At 34.3% G+C, this 16556-nt stretch overlaps 1 protein-coding gene across 5 annotated transcripts in view; it reads right to left on the bottom strand.

Annotated features, from left to right (window-relative positions):
• The window catches only part of VPS13C (vacuolar protein sorting 13 homolog C), a 195726-nt gene that overhangs the window by 169647 nt on the left and 9523 nt on the right, over positions 1–16556 (bottom strand). For all 5 annotated transcript variants that reach the window (XM_023255275.2, XM_023255276.2, XM_023255277.2 and 2 more), the window contains exons 2-5: positions 12502–12545; positions 9131–9173; positions 4649–4744; positions 2953–3054 (exon numbers count right to left, since the gene is read on the bottom strand). In XM_023255275.2, coding sequence (XP_023111043.2) covers positions 2953–3054; positions 4649–4744; positions 9131–9173; positions 12502–12545 — 285 coding nt within the window. The remainder of the gene's footprint in view (positions 1–2952; positions 3055–4648; positions 4745–9130; positions 9174–12501; positions 12546–16556) is intronic.

Below are 16556 nucleotides of genomic sequence, written 5' to 3'. Positions count from 1 at the left end.
CTGACAGCGTGGAGCCTGGTTGGGATTCTCTGTCTTCCTCTCTCTCTGCCCCTCCCCCACTCACATGCTGTCTCTCTCTCTCTCTCTCTCAAAAAATAAAATAAAATAAAATATATATATTTATATTTATTTATATATTATATATGATATATATATTATATATTTTTAATATTTATATTTATATTTTTAAAAGTTTATTGGGGGGCGCCTGGGTGGCTCAGTTGTTTAAGTGTGAAACTTCGGTTCAGGTCATGATCTCACAGTTAATGAGTTCAAGCCCCACGTCAGGCTTTGTGCTGACAGCTCAGAGTCTGGAGCCTGCTTCAGATTTGGTGTCTCCCTCTCTCTGACCCTTTCCCGATTGCATTCTGTCTCCCTCTCGAGAGAGAGAAAAAAAACATTTAAAAAAATTTTTTTTCATAAAAAGTTTATTTTTACAGTTGAGCAAATTGTTTAGAAATGAACTATTATATTTCAATTTTATTTTTTCCCACAAGACTGTGGGCAGCACTCTATTTTACCAAATAGAACAAATTAAGTAAAAATACTTTTTTAAAGCCGATTAGCAGGATTATTTTGTTTTCAATTTTATCATCTGCTGCTTTGAGTTGAACTACTTCCTCTTCTCACCTCTCTTAGTCTCTATACATGTGACATGGTGCTTTTGTGCTTTTAAAACCAAGAAATAAGTGGAAAAATAATAAGTCTCCAAAATAAAGTACAGTATTAATATTAATAATGGCAAAGTGCAAAGCATCTAAAGACTAGGGTGTTTTTTATCATTTGCATGAATAATACTATATAAAAATATGACCTATATTCATGGAAACTTGAAAAAATTTATATGCAGTCAAGATAATTAAATGTATTTTTAAAAAAACAGTATCAATATATATCCCAATTCTTGAATTCATCTCTTTTATTTTAAGATGTATTGTGAAGTAATTTCTACACCCAACATGGGGCTCAAACCCACAACCCCTAATCAAGAGTCACATGCTCTACCAATTGAACCAGCCAGGCACCCTGAATTCATTTCTTTTATACTCAGAATATTTTTCTGAAAAATCTAAGATAATAACATTAAAACTGAATTTTACATTCTAAATTTTAGTTCTATCCCCCCAAAATGTAAATTTTACTATTCAGGAAGTTACAACGTAATTATTGTACATTATATAAGCATAATAGTCCTATCGACACAAACTCAGGGCCACAGATGTTCAGCCCCTATAAATACATCAAATCATCCTAAACATATAAATTTCCTAAGCATTAAACACGCAGCAGTCAAAATTTCATAGGTGCTCAATACAAAATGTACAGCAGGTTATGATTTTGCCAATTAAACTGTCAACTACTAAAACAGGAGAGACTATACACACTTCTTACAGTTCACTGGAAACACTCAAATATGTTTTAAACAATCACAGCTAATTCCATCCAAAAATAAAAAAGAAAGAGGAGTTTGGAGTTTATTTCTAAAAAGGAAAAATAGAACTTAATTTTATACATACATAATAAGTTATGCATATAATTATGCTATATTATATATTATGATACATATTTTATATCTCATTTTATCTAAACATATATCACTATGCCTACTGATAAATATGTCATTAAATACAGTGTGTTAACAAAATATACTTAATATGACCTGTATCAAGAAAGAAATGAAATTCTAACGCTCTCCAAGTCCTTCTCCTCATTTTTAGGGTACTATTTCCACATATACTAATTAACCAAAAGTGAATAAAAGTAAATAATCGCACTGAATTGTCATAAACAAAACCATTCTCACTTTGCTTTATTTGGCACACAAAAGTAACAGAAATAAAGAACACTGTTTGCATAAAAACACAGATTCTTAAACTTCAGGGGAAAGACAAAATATGCTCAAGTATGAAAAGAAAAAGGTAAAACACATTTAAGTTTTTAAAAAATTTCTTTCATTTAGACAGCTTCAATACTTAAAGTATTTTAGTAATTTTCTGTAAAAGAATCAATAATTCTGCATAAGAGCAAGCACTTGGGGCAAAAAAAAAATTAGAATCATTGATAAGGAATTTTAATGAACAAGCTATTTTTAAGAGATTTCTTACTGATTACACTAGGAAACAAAATCATTTCTGTCATTTCTAACTCACGGTTTGCCCTACCTTTTAAGAAAGACCAAAGAGAAATGCATTAGCATTTGTGGTATCGTCTTCTCCCATCACAGACATGCATAAACATGCCAACCAAATGATAGAAAAACAATGTAAACTGCTAGTAATTCTCACACCCCAAACAGCAACTGGGGTGTGATTTGACTTGAAAGAGAAAAACTGGAGGCCTGGAGGAATCCTTCAACTCATCACTCTATAGACTACTTTTTCATCTCATCCTTATTCTTTCTCCATAAACCAAATCAAAATAGTCATCATATTTTTAGATAAAAACAAAAAATTAACACTTAAGGCAAGATGTTAAAATGTTGAAATCTGAAAAACCAAGTTTTTAAAATATCCTATACGATATAAGCAGACATAGCTAGAAATAGAATTACAGCACTACTTCCTCTAAACATTATTTCACTACACTTGATACGGTGAACCTCACTATCTTCCATGGATACACCTAAAAATGTAGAGATAGAACCTATTAGCATTTGGCAAAAACAAACAGGCTTGCAAGAACTCACAGAAAGGTCTCCATAAAGCATCACAGAAAAACAAGTGGTTAAAGACAGTGGGAAAATTAAACCGGCAGTGAGATAAAACAATCGTGTGGCAATGATTCCTAAATGTGGGCCATGAAAATATAATCAATATTGTGATATATGATTTTAGAAGAATATTCTTTCTTTGGAACTACAATTTATGAAAGCTTACGAAAGTATCCTCTTTAAAGTACATTAAATATATCTAAAATATAGGTATATATATCTAAAACATAAACATATTGTACCTTTCTCTGCTGCTTTCTGAAGAGCTTCTTCAATTCGGGATAGCTCTTTCTGTTTAATATCTTGCAAGGATTTTTCTTCTTTTTCAGCATCATATTTAATACCTAAAAATATATATTTAGTTCACATATTAAAAAATGCAATTATCAGAAAAATAGGAAACGTTCAACCTCATTATGATTGGGAGTGTATGTGTACTCTAAGTCTTGTAAGCCACTTTTCAATTCAAAAGATCCGCAATCTTTAAATTAATTTCACAAAAGTTTAAACATAAATAAACGATCCTTCTTTATTTACAAAGCTTTTATCAAAAGGGAAAGGAGGGAAAGAAAGGAATTAAAGAGAGAAAGAATGGGGCACAGAGGTGGCTCAGTCAGGTAAGCATCTGACTCTTGGTTTTGGCTCAGGACATAATCTTCCTGTTTATGGGATCAAGCCCCACTCTGCTGGCAGTGCAGAGCCTACTTGGGATTCTCTCTGCCCCTCTTGCTCTCTCTCTCAAAATAAATTAAGAAAAACAAAAAATAAAGGGAGAAAGAAAGAGAGAAAAACCAAAAGGAGAGGAAAAGAGTGAGGAGAAGGTAAAAAGGAGAAACAGAGGCAGGCAGAAAATTTCTAGTCATCTTATCTGAGGAGTAAAATTTTGAGTAACTATAAAAAACACGTAATATCCAATACTAGATGGTACCAATATAGATTGACAAAAAGACTCTTTGAAAATAATTCAAGAATATGTATCAACAATCAGAAAATAGGTATTTCCTTTTTATCCAGTAATCTCATTGCTGATAATGTATCCTAAGGAAATAACACCAAAGAATAAAAAAGATATCTTTAAGAACAAGGTGTTTATAAGGTTCATTGTAATAGTCCAAAACAGCAGGCAGCCCACAATGGAATATCCTATAGACTTTCAAAATTATCACTATCCCGTATCAAAAATATATACATTAAGTAAAAAAGCCAGATCCATGTTGTATATATAAAATGTGATAAATACTCTATCAAATTGAGTATGTATATAGTAAAGAACAGAAAGCAAAATATAAAAATAAAAATTGTGTTTGCTTTCTGGTTGGGAGAACAAGTAATTTTTCCCTAAAATATCCAAACTTTTCTTAACATTCTATTGTTTTATAACTGAAAAAGAAACAATCATAACAAAAGGTATGACTTAAATAAATAATGCTTTACAACATTCATTAAAAATTAAAATACTATTATTTACAATTAAAAATAATCTACCTTTTTCACATGCATTTTTGAATGAACACTCATTCAAAACCAGAAGCAACAAAATAGGGGGAAAAATTTTCCATTCTTGAAATCTGTAGCTTAACACATCAGTACATTTTTAAAAACTTATTTCATTTCATTCTCCAAAAGTAAATTATCCAATGCATCTGAACTTAAAATGAAGCCTTAGTTGCAAAATAATTATTCAGAGAAGAGATTAAAATTATCAAATGGTTGGAATTATTCTTTCCAGCAGTAACATAAAAATATTTTATATAAAATGTGGCAATATATATGTGTGTATATGTAAAATGTACATACACATATACATGTGTGTATATGCATATATATAATCAGTTTAAAGTATCTTCTATTTTATTAAACATATTAAAATATTTAGCCAAGGTAATAATTTAATTTCACTGTGCTGTTACTGAGTGGTTATAATCTAAAACAACATACTTGCTCCAGGGACAATAAGCAGGTAGAGTCCCTCTAGGGTCGCAACAACTGCTTCTCCATAAAGGTTTTTCCAAGGAATCTTCAAAGTTAATTTATCTAAAAAAAAATAATAATTTCAACCTTAAATTCTTATTTGAGCTACTCCAGAAGATACACATTTCCCACTTTGCTTTTAGAGAAAGACTGTAACACAATCCTCACGCATATAATATATGTACCACTCAGAAAAAAACGAAAAAACTCCAACAATGAAATTTACAAAAATCTCTTCCATATTTGTAACTATTCACACTGTATTTTATACTTTTCAAACTTTCTGATAATTATAATTTCATTTAATATTTCCCAACTGTACGTAGAATGAGGCAGCTATTATTTCAACTTTGAAAAAAATGAAACTCAGTCCCAAAGAAGTTAAAAGAATTACCTAAGACTACCCAAGTCATCAGTGTGGTGGTACATATACCACCAGAATCACTGGTACTTTTAAATCAAGATGCCCAAAGTTTGGGGCGCCTGGGTGGCTCAGGTGGTTGAGCATCCAACTTCAGCTGAGGTCATGATCTCGCAGTTCACAAGTTCAAGGCCCACATCGGGCTCTGTGCTCACAGCTCAGAGCCTGGAGCCTGCTTCAAATTCTGTCTCCCTTTCTCTCTGCCCCTCCCCCACTCTGCCTCTCACACTCTCTCAAACAAAAAAAAGAAAACAAAACTTCTTTTAAATAAAAAAAAGATGCCCAAAGTTCAAAGAACTGTTAAACAGGATAATAAAGTGAAGAGGAAATAAAATAATGCAACGTAAGGGAGGATATTTTGATTCACTTTCATGGTTTATGAAGGTAGGGCAGTTTTACCTGGGAATCTATTCCCAGGGTTAAAATCTCAAATTACTTCTCCATTTAAATTGTATTATTCTTCAGTTTGTAAACCTGTTGAGTTTCCTAAATGGCTCCCATGTGAGGGGAGTCTAGAAGTAATAATGCCAGTATACTTCTGGGCCATTTCTAAGTCTGATGACTTTATAGTGAGAACCACCTATTTATAACAGATACTCTTACATATGTAATTAACTCATAAACTCCTAAAAAGTTGATTTGATTGCCTTTATGGTGAGCATGAGTCTGAAAAAGTGAGAAATGATGCACAAGAATGAACCTGGACCACTTTCTTACACCATACACAAAAATAAACTCAAAGTGGATGAAAGACCTCAATGTAAGACAGGAAGCCATCAAAATCCTTGAGGAGAAAGCAGGCAAAAACCTCTTTGATCTTGCCCGCAGCAATTTCTTATTCAACACATCTCCGGAGGCAAAGGAAACAAAAGCAAAAATGAACTACTGGGACCTCATCAAAATAAAAAGCTTCTGCACAGTGAAGGAAACAATCAGCAAAACTAAAAGGCAACCGACAGAATGGGAGAAGATATTTGCAAATGACATATCAGATAAAGGGTTAGTATCCAAAATCTATAAAGAACTTATCAAACTCAACACCCAAAAAACAAACAATCCAGTGAAGAAATGGGCAAAAGACATGAATAGACACTTCTCCAAAGAAGACATCCAGATGGCCACCCAACACATGAAAAAATGCTCCACATCACTCATCATCAGGGAAATACAAATCAAAACCACAATGAGACACCACCTTACACCTGTCAGAATGGCTAACATGAACAACTCAGGCAACAACAGATGTTGGGGAGGATGCGGACAAAGAGGATCTCTTTTGCATTGTTGGTGGCAATGCAAGCTGGTGCAGCCACTCTGGAAAACAGTATGGAGGTTCCTCAAAAAACTAAACACAGAACTACCCTACAACGCAACAACTGCACTACTAGGCATTTATCCAAGGGACACAGGTGTGCTGTTTCAAAGAGATACACGCACCCCCATGTTTATAGCAGCACTATCGAAATAGCCAAAGTATGGAAAGAGCCCAAATGTCCATCGATGGATGAATGGATAAAGAAAATGTGATATATATATATGTGTATATATATATATATATATGTACGTATATATGTATGTGTGTGTGTATATACACACACACACACACACACACACACACACACACACACACAATGGAGTATTACTCGGCAATCAAAAAGAATGAAATTTTGCCATTTGTAACTACGTGGATGGAACTGAGGATATTACGCTAAGTGAAATTAGGCAGAGAAAGAGAAATTAGGCAGTGAAATTATGCAGAGAAATTAGGCAGAGAATGACTTCACACATATGAGGACTTTGAGAGACAAAACAGATGAACATAAGGGAATATAAAAACAGGGAGGAGGACAAAACAAAAGAGACTCATAAAGACAGAGAACGAACTGATGGTTGCTGGGGGGTTGTGGGAGGGGAGATGGGCTAAATGGGTAAGGGGCATTAAGGAATCTACTCCTGAAATCATTGCTTCACTATATACTAACTAATTTAGATGTAAATTTTAAAAAATAAAAAAAGAAATTAAAAAAAAAAAAGAAAAAAGAAAAAGTGAGAAATTCCCCTGAGCCTAACAAAAAGGGATTGCCTGTTCCCTACACCTTTTCTTCTTTCCACTTACCCTAACTCATTATCCTCTCATCATTTATTATCCGAAATTCCATTGGAATTGAGTTAGTTATATTACTGCTTCCCACTGATAGAACAGACAAGGTTTAAATTTTTAAGTAAAAGGATAACCAACGAGCACACAAATATTTGAATACCAAAACTTAGAATACCAAACTCTTAGAATACCAAAACTTTATTAAGCTTACCAAGTCACACTGACTTTATAGGTTAGGTATAATATTTAAACTTAAAAGAAATTTAATAACTAATATAAGTACTCCATAAACCAAAACAGGGATAAATATAAAAAAATATGCTTTGTATCCCTATATGTTGGGATAGGGTCAATAAGAAACCCTGAAGGGAGCCATTAAATGATTATAATACTTTAAAAGCATAAAAAGCCAATTCTGAAAGATTAGCAAACCTCTTTTAAAATATAAATCTAGTTCTAATAACATAATGAATAATGTAAAAGTTCTTTAGTCAAATATAACTCATCCATACCCTGGAAATGCAATTTTAATACTATGTCCTAATTTTAGATCTAACTTCCTTAAAGACAAACCTATATTCATCCTTGCCTCTCCCACACCTACTTTCATAGTCTCATATATAGCAATGTGTGTATAAATATCTCAAAGGTAAAAGAATGAATGAAAGGCTGTAACTTCACTCTAGGATGTCAATTAAGCATGCAGGACCACAATACTCCTGGGTATCATCACAGATAAATATCACCACTTCACACAACATAGGGCTCTGTGTAACCAACAACAACAAAAAGATAATGCATGCCCTACGGATGCTTGCAATCTGGGGAGTGTCTCCTGTTTGAAGAGACAGAAACATAAAAATGCTACTTTATATTAAAAGGAACACATGTAGGTGATATAAAGTAGACTCAAAGAGAAGTATTCAAGTAATTGCTAAGAGATGACAGAATAGCGAAAGACAAAAGCTTCCCTGAATACAAAATAAATGAAGGAAAGCGATGTGGTGAAGCAGAAGGGTGACAGAAGGAGAAGGAAGGATGGATGGTGGCGTAAATGAAAATTCTTAAAGTAACAGCCAGTTGTCTAGGGTTGTAACATACATTTAAAAAAAGTAGGGGCGCCTGGGTGGCGCAGTCGGTTAAGCGTCCGACTTCAGCCAGGTCACGATCTCGCGGTCCGTGAGTTCGAGCCCCGCGTCGGGCTCTGGGCTGATGGCTCAGAGCCTGGAGCCTGTTTCCGATTCTGTGTCTCCCTCTCTCTCTGCCCCTCCCCTGTTCACGCTCTGTCTCTCTCTGTCCCAAAAATAAATAAATGTTGAAAAAAAAAATTTTTTTAAGTAAAAATCGGCTAATATGGGACAGTTGAGAGGACTTCACAAAGGACCTTTAGAGGACCTACTAAAAAATTTCTTCAACAAAGATGTATGCTTAGTTATGGATAATCTTATAAGCGTTTAGCTGCAAAGACTTTCTACTTACCAAGACATATCCTCTATACCACATTGCTGCATAATATATCAAGTGAAATGGATGAACAAAACATGAGGGAAATAAGCTATACTTAAACTTTATTTACTAGAGTTTGCAAATTATACTACTTTCACATATAAAGAAAAAGCATACAAAACTTAGGTATCAATTTGGAAAATCAAGATATATTTTGTGTAGTAGAACCAAAGCCCAAAAATTATCATTGCAGTTCAAATGCTTCCTTTTTAGAGGGTAATATTCTACCCTTTTGCCAAACACTTTGAAGTATTTATGTATTACATATAACATATATTAGGTCCAGAACTCCAAAAGTTTTAACCAACATAAGCCAAAAACTTCTCACATTTTTGTTCAAGCTAAAAAATTTTAGATTAAATAACACAGGAAAAGTAAAAACCTAAAAGGACTAAGAATAATTCAAACGAAGAGTACTTACCAATTTGGCCAGCTTTAACTTTAAAAGGAACATCCAATTCACTCTTCAAAAGGAAGAAAAAATTTAAAAGACAAATTATTAAGCTCTCCCCTCATTTAAATACATAATCATCTCGGGGCGCCTGGGTGGCGCAGTCGGTTAAGCGTCCGGCTTCAGCCAGGTCACGATCTCGCGGTCCGTGAGTTCGAGCCCCGCGTCAGGCTCTGGGCTGATGGCTCAGAGCCTGGAGCCTGTTTCCGATTCTGTGTCTCCCTCTCTCTCTGCCCCTCCCCCGTTCATGCTCTGTCTCTCTCTGTCCCAAAAATAAATAAAAACGTTGAAAAAAAAATTTAAAAAAAAATACATAATCATCTCGAAGGAAAAATATGAAACAATTTTCTGTATGTGAGTAACTCATAAAGGACATCCTGAAAAAAAGAGTTTCTATAGACTTAAATTTTACTTTGAGGAAAGAATTCATAAGAGAAACAAAACTATAAATAGGAACAATAGAAAAAGAGTTTGTAGTTAAAGAAAGTAATTGGGTAAAATGGTTACTTGTTTTAATAAACCAAACCAAAACATAAAATTCTATTAACTTTTAAATAATAGATGGACACTGCTTATCTGAAATATTAGAACAGAAAGAGTCCTTTCACAAAAATTAGCTGAAAACAACAACTGAACAACTAGTTTCTCTCAAATAAAACTTTCAGTAAATAAACAAAAGAATCTTTTTTTTTAATTATTTTAACATTTATTCATTTTTGAGAGACAGAAAGAGATAGCATGAGCAGGGGAGGGGCAGAGAGAAAGAGGGAGACACAGAATCTGAAGCAGGCTCCAGGCTCTGAGCTGTCAGAACAGAGCCCGATGTGGGGCTCAAACTCACAAACTGTGAGATCATGACCTGAGCTGAAGTCAGACGCTCAACTGCATGAGGCACCCAGGCACCCCTAAACAAAAGAATCTTAAAAGAGAGATGCCTGGGTGGCTCAGTCAGTTAAGCAGCTGACTCTTGGTTTTGACTTAGGTCATGATCTCCTGGTTTGTGACTTCGGGCCCGCATTTGGCTCAATACTGAAAATGTGGAGCATGCTTGGGATTCTCTCTCTCCATCTCTCTCTGCTCCTCCCCTACTCTTGTTCTGTCACTCTCAAAATAAATAAACTTAAAAAAAAAATCTTAAAAAGTAGATACCCAACTTATGATTTGCCAAATTGGAATTTATTTTAGATAAGTTACTGACAAGTAACCATCAATAATGTAAATAAACTTCCAGGTATCTGGATTCCAAACCACTAAAAAGTACAAATAACTTTTTTATTCACAGAGTACCGAACAGTAACTGATATTCACAACAATTACTGGAGTCTTTAGAATTATTAAAAATTAACCCAATCAGAATAGCCTTTCTGTTAGAAATATACCTTAGTACATACAAATACTATCACTCTGGTGACCGAAATACAGTATTAGGTAATAATTAACTAAAATAATCAATTTACCCAATCATTTAATTACTCAAGAATTCTAGGTAAACAGGAATCGAAGACAACACTGATGTTTTTCTAGACCAGAACAGGAAATTCCTCACTGGTGCTAACAGAGCAGCTCTACACCCAAGGCAGCAGCAGGCGGTAGGAGGGGATACATTCACATTATATCTTATATTATACCTGATACAACCTCTAAGCTATACACTTCTAAAATACCCCTATATTTTGATGAGCACTGGGTGTTGTATGGAAACCAATCAGATGATAAATTTCATATTAAAAAAAATAATAAAAATAAAATAAACTGTAAAAAATAAAGTAAAATAAAATAAAATACCCCTATATGTTAGGGGTGCCTGGGTGGCTCAGTCAGTTGAGCACTGGACTTTGACTCAGGTCATTATCTCGCGATTTGTTGGTGTGAGCCCTGCATTGGGCTCTGTGCTGACAGCTCAGAGCCTGGAGCCTGCTTCAGATTCTGTGACTCCCTCTCTCTCTGCCCCTCCCCCAACTTGTGCACTCACAGGCGCTCTCTCTCTCTCTCTCTCTCTCTTAATAAGAAACATTAAAAAAAGTGCATATTTTATATATACAGGATACCACCTCTAAACTACACACTTCTAAAAGTTTGGTCTCATGGTCATTTTGATCCTCATGAAATAATTTTTCACAAAAAAATAAATGTAAAGAACTCCTGTTCGAAGTAAAACCAATCCAATTTAATTGGAGAAAGGAGGCTACTTTGAATTAATGGAGAATATTAATTACAAAATAACATATTTAATTATAACCAAAATTCAAACTAGGCTAACAGAGATTTCAAACAATTTATCTTTTAAGTATGTTAGATATATATCCTGTCACCACAATTCTATTTATACTTCTTTCCTTCTAAAATATTTTCCTAAATAGGGAAAAAATAACCTTTATTGCAATCTCCAGAAACAGTGTATTAAGTTCTAAATTTTGTGGTAAAGTTTAAAAAGTTGTAGCATCTTATATAAAGGAAGGAAAGAAAATTTAAATATTTTGAGCGCCCTCTACTTTCCAGGCTCTCAGAAATTGAGAAACTTGTCAAAAGTGACAGAGCTGACAGAAGGGCAGAGCCAGCACTGAAACCCAGGTCAGCCAGACTACAAGGTTCATGCCCTTTCCACTGTGCCAAGTTCTTTTCAGTTTAACAAGAGAAATTGTTACTCCTCAGGACAAACTTCTATTCCTAGGATCTTCAATATCCAAAATTGGTTCCCTGAGACCAATCATGTAAGCACTTTGGGTGTAAAACCCTTCTTAATTACATCATTCATCATGTAGAAATCCAACCAGAAGTCAAAACTAGGGTTATAAAACATATTATAGGCTGTTAGAAATCTAACCTATTAATTAATGAATAAACTCATTCTCAAGTGACTTAGTAAAATCAAGTTAAGTCCAATAGGCTAAAAGCCTAACAGGGAGGGAGGGGGAGTAGAAAATGGAAAGTTAGAATCCAAAAAAAAATCTACTCTGACGTCTTTGTATTACCATAATATTATAAGACTGGACTGTCAGTGTATTTCAAAAAGACAATTATTCATTCGGTAAACTGTGAAAATCAAGCCCTTATTTACCAAAAAATTATGTAAAGACAATTCTGAAGAAAACTATTTAAGACAAATGTTTTCAGTCAACTTAAGTCAAGGAAAAACATTCCACTTTCCAAAAGATACTATTTTGATCATTATGAAAAATTTTTTTTAATTTAATCTCAGAATTTCCTATAGGGACCAGTTAAACAAGCAATCCTTTTCTGAATGACTCAATCACTTTATCTGGCACCTGGTATCAGACACCAAAAGTTTCTGAGAGTTTACCCAAATTAACTCAAGTAATCAATATAGTTTAAAAACTTACCAGAGCATTTTCTTTTATCTGTAGGTTATCTAAAGCCACATTACCTTTAAAAAAAAAAAAAAAGAAAAAGAGGAAAAATATGAAATTACAATACCAATTAGTATAACCTGTCATAATATAGTAGCAAACACTATGATACTACAGTAAGTACTAATAAGACAGTACGTAAGCAAAGCAAACTTCAACAACTGAAGAAGCTACTAACACAAAGCGTTGCTATATATGGACAATTATTAGTGATAGCATTTTTTAGGTTAGCCAAATGCAAAAGAGCATTTTGTAATCAAAATATTTAAATATTTAAACTGGCCAACATTCAAATGGACAATGAGAAAGAATCTGGAGACTTTCAGACTGAAGAAATTTAGAACCAAAGAAAATATCTATCATTTTGAATGATTAAGCCAAAAACCTAAAAAAAAAAAAAAAAAAAGACATTAGAAATGACTCTAAGAACAGATCAATTATCCTGTAACTTGGGATTCTTTTCTTAATTAGGGTATTAATGAACATTTTCTACAGGTATATAATATTGATCTTTTAAAACTCCAAACATCCTGGGGCGCCTGGGTGGTGCAGTCGGTTAAGCGTCCGCCTTCAGCCAGGTCACGATCTCATGGTCTGTGAGTTCGAGCCCCGCGTCAGGCTCTGGGCTGATGGCTGGGAGCCTGGAGCCTGTTTCGGATTCTGTGTCTCCCTCTCTCTCTGCCCCTCCCCCGTACATGCTCTGTCTCTCTCTGTCCCAAAAATAAATACACGTTGAAAAAAAAAATTTTAAAACTCCAAACATCCTACCCTCCCAATGATTATCGTTTACGGTCCTAATGTTAACTTTTTTTTTTTTTTTTTTAATGGGCAACTCTACACCTAACATGAGACTCAAACTCGGGACCCCATGATCAAGAATCACATGTTCTACTGACTGAGCCAGCCAAGCACCTTTATGGTTCCAATGTTTAACTAGTCCAACTCTTCTTAAACCTACTCAGATTTTACATCATAAAAACTATAGCCATAATGATACTGTTACATTACTCTAGTTTTAAACCCTGTACCTATATTTGTTGATAAAGGATACTTAAATATTCTTGCTTACATAAAAAAAATCCACTAAACTTCATGATTTTCTGCAGATATACATATGCATGAGTTTAAGAGTCTACATCCTCAGAATGTCAGAAATTCCATTTACATAAAAAATAATTATAAGACTAAGATTAAAGCCCCTCCTAAATATCAACCATTTTATATTTAACTGAATACTGAGGAAAAAGATTTAATTTCTTGTTTCTACTTCAAGATCACATAATAATTCCATTTCACTTAAATTCTCTAAAGGTTCATAAAACTATCATTTCAATATTAAATACAAGCATGAGTTATTCAGCTACACATTTTCTTAATCACTGATGACACATTTATATTTTTAAAAATACTATTCTTTCTATGCTAACCAAAAATGTTTTTCAGTCAAGTAATTTTTACCCCATAGTACTTTGGAGCAAATTAAAAAGAATATTCAATTCCATTATGCCATTGTTAGAGATGTACTTTTCCCCAGATCTCAAGTTTTTTTCAAACAGACATTTATTAACCACCTACTACTAAGAGGTAGTACCTCTTAGGAACTACCTAAGAGAGTACGTCTTCTTAGGTACTGAATAGAGAAATGACAAAAATGACATCCCTGCTATTGAGGAGCTCACAGTCTAGCAAAGGAGACTACATTTCTAAAATTTTGTAAAAACTCTATGGCATTCCAGGAGAAGAGTATACAAGATGCAAAGAAAGAGACACCTAACTGCCCAAAGAGATCAAGAACTTCCCATGAAAGTCAAGGCTAGAAGGCCAAAGAAATTCTTCCTGAGTGGATAAGAAAACAGGACAATCATGAGTGCATGAGTAAGACACATTTTAGAAACCACATGTGATTTAGTGTGCCCAGAGGGTGTGATAAAACAATAGGAGATAAAGTCGGAAAGTTTGGCAGGAGCCAGACTAACGAAGAGTTTTTGGGATGAAAATGAAAAGTTCAGACTGGTCACAACACAGAGATGAAATACATATAAGAGGAATGACAAAATCAGAGCTATATTTTAGAACCATTACTCTACTCTCCTAAGAAATAACCATGGATCTGTCCAAACAATTTAGCTGCAAGGATTTTGCAGCATTGGTTGTAACATCAGAAAGAAATGGATGAATGGGAGAGAGGAAGTACCTAAAGAACTAAATGTCCAAGAAGGCATAAATCATAATACAGCTACAATATAGAGCAAAAAATGGAGACAGACATGGGAAAATGTTCACAGAATATTAAGTTTTTAAAAAGGTCAAAGAATGTTCAGATTGATCTAAACTGATGTAATTTAAAAAGTATATATATGCACACATACAAAGAAAACAACTCTAAGACTAGAGACCATAATGACCACAGTGGTTATTTCCATATAATAAAGTTCATTTGCTACACATGTATTTTACATTTTCTAAAATTACCTGATGAAAGCTGCAAAAAAGGAGAGAAGGTAAGAAGTCTCACAAATGGGAATAAAATATTATCAGCATTATAATAGAAGGAAAGGGAAAGAATACAGGCAGCCAAGCAGCTTCTACAACACTACAGAGAAATTAAAACCTGAAACGGTAACTTCAGGATCAAAGAGGTAGAGTCAGAATAAGAAGTTATTTTATAGGTAGAAACGACAAGAGGACATCACAGACCAAATGCAGGGATAATAAAGTAGTCATGGAAAAGTGACATGTGGTTCTGGAATTGGAAAAAAAAAAAAATCCTTAAGAAGTTGTATGTGGGGCACCTGGGTGGCTCAGTCTGTTAGGCATCCTACCTCAGGGCATGATCTCATAGTTTGTGAGTTTGAGTCCCGCGTCAGGCTCTGTGCTGACAGCTCAGAGCCTGGAGCCTGCTTCAGATTCTGTTTCTCTCTCTCTCTCTCTCTCTCTCTCTGCCCCTCCTCTGCTCATGCTGTCTGTCTCTCTCTCTCTCTCAAAAATAATAAACAAACAAAAAAGAAGTCTTATATGTACAAAAATTACATAGAGTAGAAACATATCCTTGGATTTAATTCTGTCAGATGATGAATTGTAAATAATTACAACTGGGAACTCTATTCAAGCCAAAAGAAGTGAACTGCACAGATGCTAGTCCATATTTGAAGCAATCCAAACTAGTTTAACAAGATCAAGGACCACAGAGAGACCTGCAAACTTGCTTATGAATCAGGATTGCTCTACCCAGTGACTCTCACTAGTGGGTCAAGTGTCACCAGAAGTGCTCAGAAATAATCTGCATTAGATATAAAGTATTTCTTTAACAATTATTAAAGACGCTAACTTGATGAATGTAAAAATATAAAGGCACTTTTAAAAAGTGTGCTGTTTCTATCACAGTGGCACTTTGGTTCTTTAAAGAAGAGATGATATTTAAATGTGAAATACTGAAAACTACCAATATGGCTAACAGACTTAGACAAGTATATTTAGAAAGTCTGACAAAAAGAGATAATAGTGATAACTGCTAACAGGTAGGATTAAGGATTTTAATGAACATTTTTTAGTATTTTCCAGTTTTTATAATGATCAGATAACAGTTTTATGTTAAAATTATACAAACTAGAATAAAAAATGAAAAACAAAACAAAGGTAAATTCTTTTTATTTATTTTTTTTTTAAGTAATCTCTACACCCAATGTGGGGCTTGACTCACAACCCTGAGATCAAGAGTCGCATGCTCTAGGGGGCCTGGGTGGCTCAGTTGGTTAAACGTCTGACTTTGGCCCGGTCTTGAGTTGGAGCCCAGAGTCGGGCTCTGTGCTGAGCTCTGTCATGACAGTTCAGAGCCTGAAGCCTGCTTCAGATTCTGTGTCTGTTTCCCTCTCTTTCTCTCTCTCTCTCTCTCTCTCTCAAAAAATGAATAAACATTTAAAAAATAAATAAATAGTTGCATGCTCTACCGACTGAGCCAGCCAGGTGCCCTTGCAAGTTCTAAGGTCAATAGGAACACAGTATATTTTAGGCACATTCCTCCTACATCT

This window comes from Felis catus, chromosome B3 (genome assembly GCF_018350175.1).
Source record: "Felis catus isolate Fca126 chromosome B3, F.catus_Fca126_mat1.0, whole genome shotgun sequence".
Classification (NCBI taxonomy): domain Eukaryota; kingdom Metazoa; phylum Chordata; class Mammalia; order Carnivora; family Felidae; genus Felis; species Felis catus.
This window is presented reverse-complemented; position numbering and strand designations above follow the sequence as displayed.